The following is an 18,777-nucleotide window of genomic DNA, read 5'->3' on the forward strand; positions in this document are numbered from 1 at the left end:
CGCCGCTGTCTGCGCAGCTCCCCCCTCCCCGGGAGGGGGAAGGGGGAGCCCCAGACCCCCCGCGCCGGCTACCCACACCTCAGTTCTTGAGGCTGGATGTCAAAAACGCGAAAAAACGCCGACCGGAGGGAGGGAGGGATGCCGGGGAGCCTCCGGGACTCACCCAGAAAATGGCGTTTCATTACATTCAACGCTGGTTTTCTGGGGGGAGCCCCGTCGGCTCCCCGGAGCTAACTACCCACAGACAGAAAAAAGAGGGACTTACCCGGGAGGCGGTCATCGCTCACTCCTCAACTTGAAGCCGAGACAACTGGCTGCAACCGCCGACCCCAAGCAACACAGGCCCGACAAGGCCCAGGGACATTCACAAGGTAACGAGCAGCCAGGACCCTGTTCGACCGCCAAAATCCCCGCGCCCGAATATCAGACCAAGACATATTCCCAAAGACGGCAGCAAGAGCCGCGAACTTACGAACGTCATGGGCACGGGGATAGACCGCAGGCTGGCTGGACCTAATAACCCTGCGGACGACCTGAGAGACCCGAACCCGCGAACAGGGAAGAAGGGAAACCGGATCAACCCACAGCGCGTCCCCGGACACAGAAGCTGTGGCGCGCAAATAACGGCGAAGCGCCGCAACCGGACACAAAACATGATGCACCCCCGGCCTGACCAACCAAGCATCAACCACCCATGGACCCCTCCGGAACGCAGCAGTCTCATTCTTTGCCAGAAAAGAAGGAGACGGCTGCAAACGAACAAAACAATCACCACGACCAAAAGAGCAGAAACCCCTGCGCCGGAGGAGAGCATGAAGCTTCCCTACCCGACCCCCAGAGGCCAAAGCCAACAAGAAAAGTGCCTTGGAAAAACAATCCTGGACCGAAGGGGCCACAACAAAACGAGGAGATGAAAGGAAAGCGAGCACTCTGTCCAAAGACCAGGACGGCTCAGGCGACGCATGAGCAGGCCGGAGGTGAAACAATGCACGAGACAGCTTGCGAAACGGCGCAGACGTAACATCGATACCGAAAGCAAGCTGAAGCGGCTCCGCCAGCGCCGCACGATACGAAGCGACAGTGTTAGGCATAAGATGATGGTCCTGAAACAACCACGAGAGGAAGGACAAGACCACCCGAACAGACAAGGAGCTAACACGACGAAGACGCAGAAAGAAACGGAAGGACCACCAGGAAACTTCATACTGCCGCCGAGAAGAAGCCCTCAGGTGGACACCAACAAGGAGGCCACCTGATCACCATAGAGATGATGATAGACTCGAGTAAAAAAAAACCATATGCGAAGACTCAAGGAGAAGATCGAACCAGCCACGTGACATACCGGCCCGATCTGCTGAAAGAGGCGGAGCCGCGGGAAAACCCTCGGGTTCGGACACCGAGCAACCAGCGCCTGAAACCAAGGCTGGGCCGGCCACCAAGGGGCCAGAAGGACAACTCTCCCCTGGTAAGTCTCTAAGCGAGTCAGGACCTGGAGCAACAGCCGAACCGGGGGAAAGAGGTACAGGAACCCCCACCTCGACCAGTCTAGCCGAAAGGCATCGACCCCGACACCCTCGCGATCGGGGAAGGGCGCCGCATAAACGGGAAGACGCCGCGACCACGCCGACGCGAAGAGGTCCACTTCGGGGCGCCAGAACGTCTGGCAAAGCCAACAGAAGGACTCGTCGTCGACCATCCACTCCGTGGAGAGGGGAACGAAGTGAGCCAGGGCTTCGGCCAAGACGTTGGACACGCCCCGTACGTGAACCGCCAGGAGAGCCAAACCCCGAGAACTCAGCAGACGAGTCACCCGAAGCGACCAACCCCAAAGAGACAAGTACCGCATCAAACCCCCGCGGTTCAGGCAATGAACCACAGGAGAGCAGTCCGAATGGAGCCGAATCGTCGATCCGCGGGCCACCCGAATCCTCCCCAGAGCAAACCACACTGCCGTGAACTCCCGCACCGTGCTGTGAGCTCGACGGAAGGACGGATCCCAACGCCCCTGGCCGGCCTGGTGAGCACTGGTCACAAAACCCCAACCGCGAGACGACGCATCCGTGTACACATCGAGCGAGGGCTCGGGTAGGCGCCAAGGTACTGAACCCCGAAAAACCTGAAGAGGAAGCCGGTGACGCAGCAACTGATGCAAGGCCCCCGGGGGTCGAACTCTGCGATCGCGAGAGAGGCGGAAGGGGGAACCCCGAAGGAACCAGAACAGCCGTCAAAGCCAAACCCGACCCGGCGGGTAGACCACCATCGCGAAGTTCAGGCTCCCGTACAGCCCCTCGAGCAACCGCCGGGTGACCCGAGGGCCCTCCAGAAACAGACGAAGGCGGGACCGCAGCCGCAGGAGAGACTCCGAAGGAAGAGACAAGGAGGCGGTTCGAGAGTCCCAAACGAGACCCAGCCAAGTCCGAACCTGAGGGGGAACCAGATGGGACTTCCTCCAGTTCACCAAGAACCCGAAATCGGCGAGCTGGGAAAGAACCAAATCCCTGGCTAGCAAGCAAGCTGACTGGCTGGGAGCCCAAACCAGCCAGTCGTCGAGGTAGGCCAACACCCGAACACCTAGGAGACGCAAACGAGCCACCACAACCCGTGTAAGGCGCGTGAACACGCGAGGTGCCAGGTTCAACCCGAACGGGAGACAACGAAAGCGGTAACTCAGACGCCCCACAACAAAACCGAGCCAGTCCCTGAACCGCGGATGAATCGGGACATGCCAATAAGCGTCCCGGAGGTCCAGGGACACCATCCAAGCTCCCGGCTCCAAGAGGAGCCGAACCTGAGACAGCGTAGCCATCCGAAAGGAGGGGCAATGAACCCAGGGGTTCAGACGGGACAAGTCCAGAATGAACCGCAGGTCCGCGCAGTCCCGTTTCGGAACCGGAAACAGGCGGGAAACCCATCTGAGGGACGACGTCGTTTCGACGACGCCCAAGCGTACCCACTCCAAGACGACTCGACAGAGCGCAGGGGAAGAAACCTGCCCTGCCAGCCCCGACCCCCCAAAGGGGGGAGGGGCCACCCAACGCCACCGCAGGCCGCGAGACACGACCCGAAAGGCCCACGAATTGTGGGACCAGGCGCAGGCGAACAGCACAAGCCGCCCCCCCATCGCCCCGTCAAGGGGGCAAACCGCGAAAGGGCCAGCGACCCTTACGAGACCCAGAACCCCGCACAGTGCGAACACCGCGCCGACCAGACGAGGGAGGGTCCGCAGGAGGAGCCAACCCCAAACCTGACACCAGAGGCCTACCACGACGAGAGGAACCCCGAGCCCTGGCACGACCTTTCTGGAAAGACCCACCCCGGGACCCCCGGAAAACCAACAAGTCCGACATCGGACGACAAGCCGCCGACGCTGCCTGAATAAACTGCGTCACGGCCGACTCCCCAAACAGGAGAGGACAAAAAGGTGAAGAACGCCTAAGAGCCAGAGCCCAAGCAGAATCCACAGAGGAACCCAGCACCGCCTGCCGACACGCGAGACGGGAAGCATAAAACAGGGAAACCGCATCCCGCAAAATCGGCGTGAACAGCTTCAACAAGGCAGCCGACGAACGCGCAGCCGAGGACAAGGTGCCGGACCCCGGGACGGACCCAAGCGTCCCCACATCCTCCATGAGCCAATCCAAAGACAGCTCCAGGAGGGAAAAGAACCGCAAGGCCGAACACAAAAGGCCCCGGGCGCCCAAGTCCTCCGCAACGAGCGCCGCCGAAAGGGAGGGAACCTGCACATGGAGCTGAATAACGCCCACATCGCGGGGAAGGGCAGGGGCAAACAAGCACTCATTCAGCTACTCAAGTTCGCCCCCCAGGAAAACCTGAAGCACCGTGGAAGCTTCCCGCCACTCCAGCGTGCAGGAACGACAGAAGGAATGCCAGGAATCCAGACCAAACAAGGGGCAGTCTGCTAGCCAGGACGACTCCAGAACCTCGTACCGGAGCCAGAAAGGGAACGAAGTCCCAAACCTGAATGTGGACGGATCCATTTCCGAGGCATAATCCGGGTCACGCAGGAGGTAAGCCGCAAAGGCCGCTCGCACCACACCAGGTTGGATGCAATAAGCCGAAAACCTCCGGAAGGACGGAACAGACGTACCCGGGGGAACACGGAACCGACGTACCCGGGGGAACATGGAACCGAACCCGGGGAGAGGCCGACACCAAATCCAACTCGTATGCAGAGGGGGGAAAAGAAAACCCCACTCCTTGTAACAATAAGCCCCGCTCAGTGGGAAGAAAAACCCAGGCGGGGTCCAGCGGCCCCCAAGTCAGCCCCTCCCCAGCCTCGAGGTCCGTCACCACAGGACCCGAGGCCGAGTCCTCTCCCCAAGCCCCGACCCCACAAGACACGGACAGAGCAGCCGGAAAAGCTGGAGGAAGGGGGGCCCACTGGTCAGACCCTGAAGCTTCGGCCGGGAGACAAGACTCGAATGCCTCTGCCGCCCCCCCGGAAGGGGCAACCCCCAAAGCTGCCCGAGTCTCGAGATCAAGTAACCCCTGCTCCGAGTCCGAAACCCTCAGACGCTTCGGGGCCGGAAGCAGGGGCGGGGGACCAGAACGAACAGAAGGGGAAGGACGAGGAGGTGCGGACTGAACCAGGATCGAAGCAACCCCCACCCCCAAGTCCGGGTCTCGAAAAGCAAAGCGGGGCAGCCCGCCCGCAAAGCCCCGGGGCATCCGGGGAAGCAACCAACCGAGCGCGTTGCAACAGACGAAACCTAGACTGCAACGCACGCGCCGCCTGTACCTGAATAGAATCATCAGAGGATTGGGTAAATTGAGTCACAAGCAAGCAGCAACACTCACAGGGCTCAGGGTCGAAAGTATCACCGACCCAACAGGCAGCGTGGCAGAGGCAAAAACAATGAGGGTCACCCTGAGACAAGGGGACCGAGCAACCCTCAAACTCGCACACAGCGAGTGGGGACTCCGGGGTCACATCCATCGGACCCACGCGCCACCTAGGGGATTCCCAGGGTCCTGAGCGTTTACTTTAAGAGGACTCGTGCTCAGGTAGTCCCAGGCAGGGTGCTGCAAACCGGCGCCCAAAACTACCAAGCAAACTTCTAAAGCTGAACCCCAGGGACGTGTACACTCACGGGGACCTAGCAGGGGGCGCCACCGAGGAGAACAGTGGAAGGGTAAAAACAAACTGAATAAAATGACTACTCTTCCGTGGTAAGACTCCAACTGAGCCAGAACCAGAAGCAACAGCTGGACTAGGGGAAAGAGGTACAGGTAACCTCACCTCGACCAGTCCTGCTGAAAGACATCCATCGTGAATGCTCTGAGGTCGGGGAAGGGCGCCACATATATCGGGAGATGCCTCGACCAAGCCGATGCGAAGAAATCCACCTCCAGGAGCTCGTACGTTTGGCAGAGCCAACTGAAGGTGTCGGTATCGACCGTCCATTCTGTGGACAGGGAAATGAACAGACACAGGCCATCCACTAGGATGTTGAGACACTCCTCAGATATGAACCATACAGAGAGCCAAACCCTGAGAAACCAGCAGATGAGCCACTCGAAGTGACCAGTCCCAAAGAGGCAAGGACCGAAGAGAACCCCCGCAGGTTCCGGCAATGAACCAGTGGAGAACAGTCTGAATGGAGCCAATTGGTCGAACCACCGAGCGACCTGAACCTTCCGAAGCAACAGCCAGACCGTTGCGAACTCCCTCATCGTGCTGTGAGTCTGACGGAAAGACGGACCCCACCGCCCCTGGCCGGCCTGGTGAGCACTGGTCACAAAGCCCCAGTCAAGAGATGACGCGTCTGTGAACACATCGAGCAAGGGCTCGGGTAGGTGCCAAGGCACTGAACCCTGAAAAACCCTTAGAGGAAGCAGAAGACGCAGCAACTGATGCAAGGGCCCCCTGGAGGCGGAACCCAGTAATCGCGAGCGAGGCAGAAGAGGTATCCCCGAAGGAACCAGAACAGACGCCAAAGCCAAGCCCGACCCAGCTGGTAAACCAGTACAGCTAAGTCAAGACTTCCTCACAACTGCTCGAGTAACCACTGAGTGACCCGGGAACCTCCAGAAATAGCTGAAGGCAGGACCGCAGCCACAGCAATGCCTCCGGAGGGAGAGACATGGAAGCAGTCCAAGAATTTCAAACAAGACCCAGCCAGGTCTGAACCTGGGACGGAACCAGATGGGACTTCCTCCAGTTCACCAGGAACCCGAACCCAGCAAGCTAGGAGAGAACCACATCCCTGGCGAGCAGACAAGTGGACCAGCTGGAAGCCCTAACCAGCCATTCATCGAGGTAGGCCAGAACCTGAACCCCTAGCAGATGCAGACAGGTCACCAGGACCCGGAGGTCCAGGGACACCATCCAGGCACCTGGCTCCAACAAAAGCCAGACCTGAGACAGAGTTGTCGTTACGGCCTCTTGAGCCAATAACCGGGTTCTTTCTGCGTAATGTGTCTTAGAGCCTCGAAACAGTGGATTGGAACTCCCACTAAGAAAAACAAGGAAACAAGCAAATCAGCATCAACCTGTCGTGTCGCTCGTTCGCGCTGCCACGTGTGTCCGAAATACCAGACGCGAAGAGTAGATCGAACCATCAAGGTACCGTATCGTTTTGATCTGCTGAAAGAGGCCAAGTCTCTTTCTCTTTCTGAAGTCTGACACCTTCAACCCTCCGGGTTGAAGGTGTCAGACTTTGTATCAGCGACCCAACAAACAGCATGAAGAAGGCAAAATAGGTGATCGTCACCCTGAGACAAGGGAAATGAACAATCTACAAACTGGAACAAGGCTAAATGGGACTCGGAAGACATAGTGTGAGTCACCCAAGCCCTGACGTGGGTTTCCAGGGGCCTGCATGGGGATCTGTCTCTACAGGAAGCCCATGAAGTGAGGCTGCCAAAGCCAGTTGAACCCAATTTATGTACCGGGCAAACTAACCCCCTGTGTAGGGAGCAGCCTCGGGGGCAGAGAGGAGAACCACCAAATAAAGGAAACCTAGGCATACCTAATGGGAAGCTAGGCTGCCCTCCACCAGGCAGGAAAATCTAAAAAGAAACTAAACTCCGTAAGTGCCCCACTACAACAGGAGGCCAGCGAGAGGCATGGTGCTGCACAGCAGCACCGTGCATCCCAACCAGCAAAAAAACACTTCCTACCCAGGGCCAAATGATAGTACCATAGACCCAAGCTGACCCCAAGGGCGAGGCAGAAACCAAGCGACAGCTACCCCCTACGAGGATGAGACCCGGAAGCTCCAGGGAAGAGAATCCTGATTAAGTACCAAGGGAAGTACTTACTAGGCACCTAGGGTGGCTAAGCGCATGCAGCCCAAGTACTTGTAGCTCTTGGCCAATGCTCCAACACACAGCAGGCACCACCACTAGAGCAAAAATCCTGACAGGCAATCGAGGCCAGATTAGACTTCCACCCCAGTCAGCTTCAGTCGACAAGGTGATGGGCCGACGGCCGGTTTGGTGGGGCGCGAATGAGCGGCGCATCAGGTTGATGACAATTTGCTTGTTTCCTTGTTTTTCTTAGGGGCAGTTCTTAGCCTCTGTTTCGGTATCCGGTGTCAATTTTCAACCAGACGGGGTTTGTTTTGGGGCGCCTACCTTTCTGGGTGTCCAACACCAGTCGATGGCAAACATGAATATACTGTACTCTCAAAGAATGGAGTTTTCATAGGCCACTGTTTCCTTCGCCTCTCTGAGGGAACCAGGTTCTGGCTCGTGGTTCCCAGAAGGCATGACAACTCCATATGACTCAAGTCCCAGACTAACATAGCTAATATCAGTCCCATAGCCCCAGGGAGTCGATGGGGCTCCCCTCAGAAAGAGGCAATGTATCAGACTGGAGGAATGTCCAGAGTGGAGTACCACAGGATTCACTTCTTGCACCAGTAATGCTCACTGTCTGCATTAAGGATCTACCAGAAGAAATACATAATTATATGAATGTATTTGCTGATGATGCAAAGATATTAGGGAAGATAAAAACTTAGACAACTGTCATGCCCTTCAAGAACACCTGGGCAAAATAAGTGTATGAAGCAACACTTGACAAATAGAATTTAATGTACATAAATGCCACATTATGGAATGTGGCATATGAGAAAATAGGCCACATACAACATACAAGATATGTGAAATACTTCAACAAATTTTGATAAAGATCTAGGGGTGGTTCCAGATTTTCACTCGAGGACAACATAACAAACTTTGTAGGAGCCTATGCTACACTTTCCAATTTCAGAATTGCTTTTAAATACAGAGACGGCAAAATACTAAAGAAACTGTTCCCAACCTTTGTCAGACCAAAGCTGGAATATGCAGCAGTTGTATAATGCCCATATTTTAAGCAACAACATCAACTGGAAAAGGGGCAAAGACATGCAACTAAAGGCTCCCGGAACTGAAAGACAAGAGCTGCGAGGAGAGGTTAGACTCATTACATATGCCAAAGCTAGTAGATAGAAGAAAAAGAAGCAATATGATCACTACATACAAAATAGGGACAGGAATTAACAAACTTCATAAAAAGAAAGATTCTTGAGACCTGGTACTTCAAGAACAAGTCATAGATTTAAGCTAACTAAACAAAGGTGCTGAAAAATATGAGAAAATTCACATTCGCACACAGTGGTAGACGGTTGGTACAAGTGAGGTGGTGGTAGTAAACCATTGATAGTTTTAAAGCATGATATAAGAAAGTGCTGGGAAGAGGGGACACCAAGAGCATAACTCATCCTGTAGCTACACTTAGATAATTACACTTAGGTAATTACCATGCAGTTAAACAAACATTGCGAGCATGGAGCACCTTTGTGTTAAGACAACGTTCTCAAAAATAAACTGACAAAAGAAAGCTAAACTTCAGTAGGCACTGCAGAAAAAACGTAAAGTTGTGGGCAAATGCCAGGACTAAAAGTGAGGGTGGTCAGCCACTCTGACCCTGGTATGGTGACACAATGCTCACTTAAGATTCAGGGGATAGATTCACGAAGCAGTTACGCAAGTACTTACGAACGTGTACATCTTTCCACAATATTTAACGGCTTTGGTTACATTTATTAAACAGTTTACGAGCATGAAAACTTTCCAATTAACTGTTGTTATTGTTATAAACAGCCTCCTGGTGCTTTGGAGCTCATTAGCTGTTTAATAATTGTAAACAAATCCGCCAAAGTTTGAGAAAAGATGTACAGGTTCGTAAGTGCTTGCGTAACTGCTTCGTATCTGGCCCCAGGTACTGTAGCCTTTGATTTACTGATGGTAGTTTGTCAAGTGATAATTGGCAGGTGTCACTTGGTACAGTACATTCAATGTTTGCTTGCAAGGGGAGTTGAAAAATTGTGATTGATTTGTTTGTATCATGGCCAGCTAGTACTATTGGTAGTGGTGTGAGTTACACTCACCACACACACTCCATTAACTTAATGTGTGATTGCAAATGTCTGTTTCACTGGGGATAAATGTTTTGAGAGCCTGATGGGTAATTTAGAGTTCTGGGTGGATCATATAGATGTATCATCCAAGAGGACAAGCTCCAAAATATTATGGTTCCATGCACTGTACTTGATGGTCTTAATCACAAATAATCTGTACATTGGCTAATAGATCCTGCTGTTATGTACTATAACTTACTCTTATAGGCCAGTTTGAAGATGTGTAATTATAAGGTATTGGAATAACAATCCATTGCTTGTTAGCTGCTACACTGAACTGTGAATCTTTGTGATGAGTTGGGGTTTCAAAGGCACCTTCATCATCGTCATCAAAATAAAAGGATAAGCAGTCCTGTGCAGCATCAGAGACGCCTGCAAGGCCTTCTGAAGTGTTGAGGTAGAGACGATCACTTCCTTGTAGCAGAACCCGCACTAACCGACTCTGTGGCAAAATATAAGCAAAATTAATAGTAAACAAATCAGCTATAATTTTCATTGATAATATACTATCTTCACTTTTACATATACAGTATATAAAAACCTAAATACCGCAATGCTTTGGCACTCGAATGTCTCTGAACTTGAACAATTCAGTATTCGAGCACTTTATGCGTGGAAAAAAATATTCGGCAGTTGATCGTTCACTTGGTACTCAACCATACAAATGAATGTCACAACACACAGCAGCCGAGGAATTGTGTTCAGAGGAATAGGAGATGGAGGATGTCCTTAGTTGTGAAAAATCAGGTTATAAACCTGATGAATGTCAAAGGTATGTCTGTCACACTTTAGAAACATTTTAAAATTCAGGCAAAACCCATGATTCTCAGGGCAGGATTTCCCTGCCAAACAATATCTCTTTTCCTCTACCTCACCACCTTCAACATACATCAACTCTCCTAAGTACAGAGAAGTGAGAATAAATTTGCGTTTGCAGGTACCGTGGAACCTCGACTTACGATTGCCCCTACTTACGATAATTTCGAGTTACGATGTAAATTTCATCGAAAAATGCGACTCGACATCCGATGGTGTCGTCGACTTATGATATTTGTTGGTACACATTTGGGTCAACCGAGTGCGTGGTTCCCAGTCACGCGGCCGACCTGCCTCAGTTTACTACAGCTGACCGCTTAGTGACAATCGCGCCTATAAGAAATTTCACTTTTGTGGTGAATTTTTGCATTTTGAACATTAAAGTAATTTTTATATATCACGCCATGAGTCCCAGGAAAGTCAGTGGTAAGGCTTAACATATGAGATCCCATGTAAGGATGACCATAGAGCAGAAACAAGAGATCATTCGTAAATATGAAGATGGTGTGCGGGATGTTGGACTGGCTAGGCAGTACAACAAATCTCAATCAACGATATCCACCATACTGGCTAAGAAAAAGAACATTATGGGTGCTAAAGTGATGCATCATTACAGACAAATGTTAAAACGAAGGGAAAAACAAATGTCTCTTGACAAATTTGTAGTGAGACAAACAAGCACTGAACCACAACCAGGTCCTTACCTTACCTTGAGGTTACCTTGAGGTGCTTCCGGGGCTTAGCGTCCCCGCGGCCCGGTCGTCGACCAGGCCTCCTGGAAAAACAATTTCGTAGCAGAGCGTAGTTCTAGTCCTAAAGGTATTCAGGCAAAACGTAGGAGAGAGCACCCTAGAGAAAGCATCACTGCCTGATGTGATAATGGAAGGGGACTTCCCTTCCAAACAGTAACAACTCTCCTCCTCCCCCCTCATCACCATCTTCCATATGCCCTCCATAAACTTAGGTGGTACTGTATTGTAGTTAGAAAAAAACATTGTAATCAGTATAAAATGTATTTGTATGTTAATATTTTGGAGGGTGGGGAACGGATTAATACAAATCCCTTAATTTCTTATGGGAAAAATCGCTTCAACTTACGATATTTCGACTTACGATCCGTCTCTGGGAACGGATTAGCATCGTAAGTTGAGGCCCCATTGTATTTCATCATTTTATTGCTTTTAGGTTTTCTATATGATTTATGCATGCCAGGCATGTAAACATTAAGATAAATTCAGGCAAAAAACCAGCGTTGAATGTAATGAAACGCTATTTTCTGGGCGAGACCCGGAGGCGGCCCGGAGCTTACTAGACTGATATGCTAATGTCAGATTTTGGCATCAGTCAAGTGTATGGAGTTCTGTGGGCCTACCAGGGACCACGAGCCAGAACCTGGCCCCCTCAGAGAGGCAAGGGGAGCAATGGCCTATAGAAACCTCCGTGTGGTTGGAAGCATTCTATGTCTGCCATCGACCGGGTCAGTCACCCAGAAAGGTAAGCATCCCAAAACAAACCCCTATTCTCGTGAAAATATTGCTACCAAAAACCGAACAAGTGGATAGAACTCCCCTAAAAGAAACAAGCAAACGAGCACGATGTCACACGTCGCCACGCCGCTGTCTGTGCAGCTCACCCCTCCCGGGAGGGGGAAGGGGGAGCCCCAGACCCCTTGCGCCGGCTATCCACCCTTCAGTTCTGAGGCTGGATGTCAAGACATGCAAAAAATCGCCAAATGGAGGGAGGGAGGGATGACGGGGAGTCTCCAGGTCTCACCCAGAAAATGGCGTTTCATTACATTCAATGCTGGTTTTCTGGGGGGAAAGCCCCTGTGGCTCCCTGGAGCTAACCACCCACAGAGGAAAATAGAAGGACGTACTCGGGAGGCAGTCGCTGCTCACTCCTCAACTGTAAGCTGAGACAACTGGCGGCAACCGCCGACCCAAAGCGACACAGGCCCGACTAGACCCAGGAACGTTCATGAGATAACAAGCAGCCAGGACCCTGTTTGACCGACAAGGTCCCCGTGCCCAAATGTCTGCCTTGGACATGTTGCCAAAGACGGCAGTAAGAGCAGTGTGCTAGCGAACATCATGGGCACGGGGATAGACCGCAGGCTGGCTAGCCTTAACACTATCAGACTCCGAGCCCTCCTATTATCGTCATAATTTTTCTCCTTAATGTAATCCGATGACTATCGCTCGCGCGTCATAAACTAAAATATTTGTAAAAAAATTCAATTTTCATCCGATCAAATTCTAGGTGGTTTCAAAATGAGCACCTTTAAATTGCGCACAATTTGATACCAAAATGAAAGATGTAACATGAAAATTTATGTCAGAACACTGGAAAGATATAAATAATTTTGTTGTGATGAGCATCAAAAAGTGTCCAAAAGTTAAAATATTTGTTAAAATTTTATTTATTGTTCTATTATTATCGGACTAGTTTTAAAATGTGTGCCTTTTTATTGTGAACAATTTGATACCAAAATGAAGGACATAGCACGAAAATTTATGTTATCAAACTGAACAAGTACTGTATATACATTAGTCTGCACGTGTGCCAATTGGTGCTCGTTCACGGGTAACTTGGCCAACTTTAGGCTTTGCTGTGGGACTCACTTTGGGCTTTTAGACCTTATAAGCATATACCCCTATAGAGAATTCTATTGCGAACACAATGATACCAAAACGAACGATGTAGCACGAGAAATAACGTGAGAAAACTGAAACGAGTACAGTGGGGCCTCGATTTACTATGGTAATCCGTTCCCAGAGACGGATCGTAAGTCGAAATATTGTAAGTCGAAGCAATTTTTCTCATAAGAAATAAAGGGAACTGAATTAATCCGTTCCCTACCTTCTAAAATATTAACTTACAAATATATTTTATACTGAATACAATTTTTTTCTCAAATTACAATACAGTAAATAAGTTTATCTTACCTTTATGGAGGACTCTTGATGGCGTATGGAAGATGGTGAGGAGGGGGAGAAGAGGTGTTACTGTTTGGAAGGGGAGTTCCCTTACATTATAACATCAGGCAGTGATGACTTCTCTGGGGTACACACACTGGTACGTTTTGCCTGCATAGAACTAGGACCTGCTTCTGGCTCACTGCTTGATTTTCTCACTAGAAATCGTTCCATTGAAGATTGTTTTTCCCTTCTTTCCAACACTTGTCTGTAGTGAGGCATCACATTGCCATTAACCCTTAACATGCTAGGGATATAATATCCTTTCTTCCCCACAGGTGCATGTAATTTTGAAGAAAAAAAAAATTAATTATTTTTTCTTCCTAACCTGTTAATTTGTGTTCACTGATCACGGGAAAAATAATAAAAAAATTGTAAGTGGTATATATTGCTCGCTATAGGGCGGGGAAGTCTGCCAAAAAATATGCGCTGACTCAGCGTGCTTCCCAGGCGGTCTGTTGTTCGCCAGCTGTCAGGCCGGAGTTGCCACAAAGAGATAATTACTTCAATGTCTCTGATTGATTTTTCATAGTTTTTTTGCTGTAATATTATTCAATAGTGTGTAGTTTGATATATTTATATAATAAAATGAGTGAATCATTGCTGTACTCAAAAATATGGTGTGCATATTGTTGATTCAATTATGATCATCAATCGGTGAACAAGTACTTTGTCGGTTATTACACTATAAGCACAGGTTATTTATAAGTATCTGCATGTTTTGTTCACTATAACGAACCACTAAGTAGCTATTATGAGTCAAGTAAGTAAGTAATTATCAAAAGAAAGCACCAAACCGGGAAGGCTATGTAGCACCATCAAATGCTCAAAATAATCAGAGGGCCCTAAATATCACCAAGGATGCCAATACGAGAACAAAAACGCATAAGGCGAACGATATCAAAAGTATCCGAGTCACCAAGAATTCTATTGAGGGAAAGGTGACCGCGAGGGGCGGTCGGAAAGCAAGACACACGCTTGTCCTGGAAGTCAGGACATTCAAGAAGGACATGCACGACCGTAAGAGGGACAATGCAACTAGGACAATAAGGAGCAGGGCAGTGCTCCATCAAGTGACCATGGGTTAAGCGAGTATGGCCAATACGCAACCTCGCCGGAGCTGTTTCCCACCGCCGGTTACGGTGGAAGGAGGACGGCCACGAGGAAACACAACATTTAAGAGTACGTAGTTTGTTACCAGTAACAGACAACCAAGAAGCCTGCCAACGGGTAGGGACGAAGGAATGGATAACCGGGTAAAAGTCGGAATACGGAATACCTTTACGAGAAATGGGACAAGAGCGGACAGCTTCCTTGGCGGCAGCATCCGCACGCTCATTTAAAGACACACCAATATGGCTGGGAACCCAACAAAACTCAACCGACTTAAATTTACTGTGAACAAGAAACAGCCAATGCTGGATCTCGACAACTACTGGATGAACCAGATTAACCCTCAAACCGCTAGGGGCCCAAATGGAATTCACACCCACAGGCGCAACAAAAAAAAAATTCCAAAAAATTCTTTCGTCTTATAGAAGTGTTCATTTTTGTTCCCTGATCACAGAAAAAATAACAAAAAAATCGTAGGTGGCATATTTTAGCCGCAATAGGGTAGGGAAGTGTGGCAAAAAAGGGGCGTTGGCAGAGCCTTCGCCAGACGAGGTCTACTCTGCCCGAGCTGTCAGACGGCAGTTGCCACAAATATATTATTACCTAATTATTTCAATGTCTCTGATTGATTTTTTCTTATTTTTTTTGCAGTAATATTATTCCATACAGTGAATTGTGGTATATTTATATTATAAAATGTGTGAACCATCGCTGTACTCAAAATTATGGTGTGCATATTAGTGATTCAATTATTATGTTCATAAAACAATAAACAAATAGTTTTGCTGTTGTTACACTATATACACAGGTTATATATAAGTATTTGCATGTTTTGTACACCATAACAAACTACTAAGTTGGTCTTGTGAGTCAAAAAGCAACGAGGAGTGACCGCCAAACACCAGCGAGCCACTCACTGCCACTCCCTCCCTCAACACCACCTCACTCACCCTCATTCACCTCCCACAATACTTTTTCTGTATTTATTCACTATACACAGACGTTATATATACGTATTTACATGTTTTGCTCACCATAACTGTACATCTAAGCTTGTATGGTGAGTAAAGGCCATAAGACGTAGCTACTCACAGTCAGCTGATCGGCAGCTGCCCTCATGGCCAGACGCCCTAATATTTGTCCTTCAACAATATTGTTTGTGGTGTTATTACGCTATATACACACATTATATATAAGTATCTACCTGTTTTATTCACTATACCTGAACAAATAAGCTGGTATGGTGCCCAAAGACCATAGTGGCCATCAGTAAACAACATGCCAAGTCGTGCAGACGACGCTCCTCCCTCACCAAAATGGCGGCTCCCAACCTACTCCTCTTGCTGTTATCTCACACTATACACACGTTATATATAAGTATCTACATTTGTGTTCACCCTATCGAACCACTAAGCTGGTATGGTGAGTGCAGTCAATAAATGGTGGCCACACACAGTCAGAAAACGACGCCACAACCCTCCCTCCCACAGCCTTACTCCTCCCTCCATGGAGCACAGCGCTAAATATCACCACAATCCTGCTATTATCAGAATCCTGGTCAGTTTTACACAGTCAGGGGGGCTTCAGTAATACTATCACTGCTAAATAATAGCAGTATCATTTATATTATGGTATTTGTAGGCGATGCTGTGGTCGCAAGCTGAACAGCGGTTCTGTAAGCTCGTGCTGCGTGCGCCAGCCTTGGTGGCTTGCTCAATACTGACGCTGTAACACCCAAGAATGTTGGCCTGGATTTTTTTTCTAGGTGGCATCTGGCAACTATCGGTCGTGGCTGTACTATAGCTGCCCCTATCCCAGGCGGGGCGTTTAAATTATAGCGCTAGACATGAAATCATATGTAAATGATGTGCGCGGTTTCGGTTTTTGTCACTGATATCATTTATATATGATATGCGCGGTTTGAGGGTTAAAGGACCCGAGAGCCATGAGGGCACTACGAGAGTCAACAACTACAAAGGAAGACTGACAACGAGAAAGAGTAGCAACCGAAAGGGAAGCAGGGGCCAAAGAAACCTCCATAACAGGAACAGGGGGCGCAATCACTGAAATGGGAGGGGAAGGAGCAACAGAGCCAGAAGTAGGAGCAGAGGAAGAAAGCGAAGCCTTCTTACCCGCCGGGGAGGAGGAAGGAGAGGAGCCAGGCTTACGCTTCTGACTTAAAGAGACTGGTGTCCCAGCAACTACGTACCGGGCAACGGATTCCAGTGTCTCAACAGGAGAAGCTGAACGAGAGCATACACGGCGGCCGTTAGGAGAGCGATGGACATCCGCCTGCACCGAAAGGCGGCGGGGAGAGCCAATAGATGGAGGAAGAGGATGGGAAGGAGGATCGGAGGGAGACGAGGAAGAAGACACAGGAGACATGACAGACCGGGTAGAAAGAAGGGGAACCCCAGACAGAGGACCAGAAGGGGGACCCCTCGGGACAGAACGCAAAGGAACAGAGGAGGGGGCAGTGGGCGTATCAGGGTCCAAGGCCCGGAAACGGTTGTGAGTCTGAGGAAGGAGGGAAGGACGAGGAGAGGAAGAGCGCAACACGCAAGCATAAGAGACGTTAGTATAAGGCGGGAGCCGGCGAACCTGGCGCCTCGCCTCAGGAAAAGATAAACGCTCCCGGTGCTTCAAGTTGAGGACGGCTGCCTCAAGCTTGTAATGGACACAGGCATGGGAGAAGGTAGGATGGGCCTCACCGCAGTTGAGGCAGCGAGCTTGGGGAGAAGTGCACTCCGACTTAGAGTGACCTTCACCCCCACACAAAGGACAGAGAGACAGTCCCAGAGCAGCAGAGGGCACCATGCCCAAACCTCCAGCACTTGTTACAAAGTCGAGGAGAAGGAATATACTCCTGGACAGAGCACTAGCACCAGCAAGAATGACAGAGGATGGAAGGGTCCTACCATCAAAGGTGATCTTCACAACGCGAAGGGGTTGACGGCGACGACCTCGAGGGGGACGAGTAAACGAGTCAACCTGGAGGACAGAATGGCCTTGGGCATCAAGGATATGCTGAATATCATTGTGGCAATCCTGCAGATTCCGAACACCAGTTGCAACATGGGGTGGGAGGAGAATAGTGCCAACACTGGCATTCATCCGAACGTTCTTGGAGACCCGAACAGGGATCTCGCCAAGGCAAGATAAGGCAGCCAAGCGGGAAGCTGCATCCTGAGAAGGAGCAGCAACGACACGTGTACCGAGACGAGTGGGGTTGAAAGTAACAGACGCATCCACGGAATCTACAAGATGCCGATGGAGGGAGAAATTGTCAGGAGGCGCAGAATCAAGAGGGAGGAAATCAAAGTATTTGGCCCATGAAGCAGGACCAAACAAGGCCTGATATGCGTCAGCACGGGAAGGAATCGAGCGAGTGCGGCTGGGGCGCGAACGGCTTTGAGAACCCCCAGAGAGAGAGAGGGGTCAAAAGGCGCAGTAGTCACAACGAGAGACTTAACCGCACCAGGGGACGAAGTGGTCATCACTGGGGCTGGAGGCTCGACCCAACCACAGAGGAGGGAGGGGAGCTGGGGGAAGAAGTCAGGACGGTCAAAGGAGGAGCAAGGTCGGGGCCCAACGCAGCGGGAGCTACAGAGCCGGGTCTTCCAATACAGGCCGACTCGGGGGCTTGGTCGCCCACCCCACGAGCCTGAGAGGGTACAACGGAAACATTCATCGACATAGAGACGAAGAGAAAGAAATTCATCCACAAATGTGCCCCCATACCCACCATGGAGCCACAATTAGAGGCAGGACACCCAACAGGCAGCTATCGCCGATCATGCCGGGGCCCCCTAGGGGTGCGTCGTGAGTATACGCCCCACAAACGCCACCTTAAAAACCGTCAGTCCGTCGAGATCGGGTTCAGCGACGAAAGGGGGATTGACAATAAAAGGTTCCCCTCGCTCGAGACGTCGGGTACAACAGTTCTACGGGTGCAAGAGTATGCCTCCCCAAGCACCCGGGCATCAAAATAGAAGAAGTCCAAAGAAATAATCCAAAACAAGCAAAAGGTCGGCAGGAAACAACAAGCAGATAGGAGAAGAGGGGGGAGAAAAACGAAACACATTGAAAAGGAAAAGCGATCCGGCATAATTAGAGAAGAGAGCAACAGGAGTGCAAGGCCATAAAAGGACAGAGGACTGTCCCACGGAGCATCACACTCCGGCAGCCGACCACAAAGCCCCCTCACGACGCCAACGGGCCGGATGGGGAGGGGGTATTATGAGTCAAAAAGTAACGAGAAGTGACCGCCGTGTACCAGCCAGCCACTCCCGCCCTCCCTCAAGTCATCTGACTCGCCCACATTCTCCTCCCACAATACTGTTTTTGCTTTTATATACAGACGTTATATATAAGTATCTACATGTTTTGTTCACCATAACTGTACATCTAAGCTTGTATGGTGAGTAAAGGCACAAAGACGT

At 50.3% G+C, this 18,777-nt stretch overlaps 1 protein-coding gene across 4 annotated transcripts in view; it reads right to left on the reverse strand.

Moving 5' to 3' along the window:
- Rich (Guanine nucleotide exchange factor subunit Rich) overlaps window positions 1-18,777 on the reverse strand; it is a 567,547-nt gene that overhangs the window by 406,493 nt on the left and 142,277 nt on the right. For all 4 annotated transcript variants that reach the window (XM_069303165.1, XM_069303164.1, XM_069303162.1 and 1 more), the window contains exon 10: window positions 9,631-9,873. In XM_069303165.1, coding sequence (XP_069159266.1) covers window positions 9,631-9,873 — 243 coding nt within the window. The remainder of the gene's footprint in view (window positions 1-9,630; window positions 9,874-18,777) is intronic.

The sequence above is a fragment of the Procambarus clarkii genome, chromosome 49 (genome assembly GCF_040958095.1).
Source record: "Procambarus clarkii isolate CNS0578487 chromosome 49, FALCON_Pclarkii_2.0, whole genome shotgun sequence".
NCBI lineage: Eukaryota > Metazoa > Arthropoda > Malacostraca > Decapoda > Cambaridae > Procambarus > Procambarus clarkii.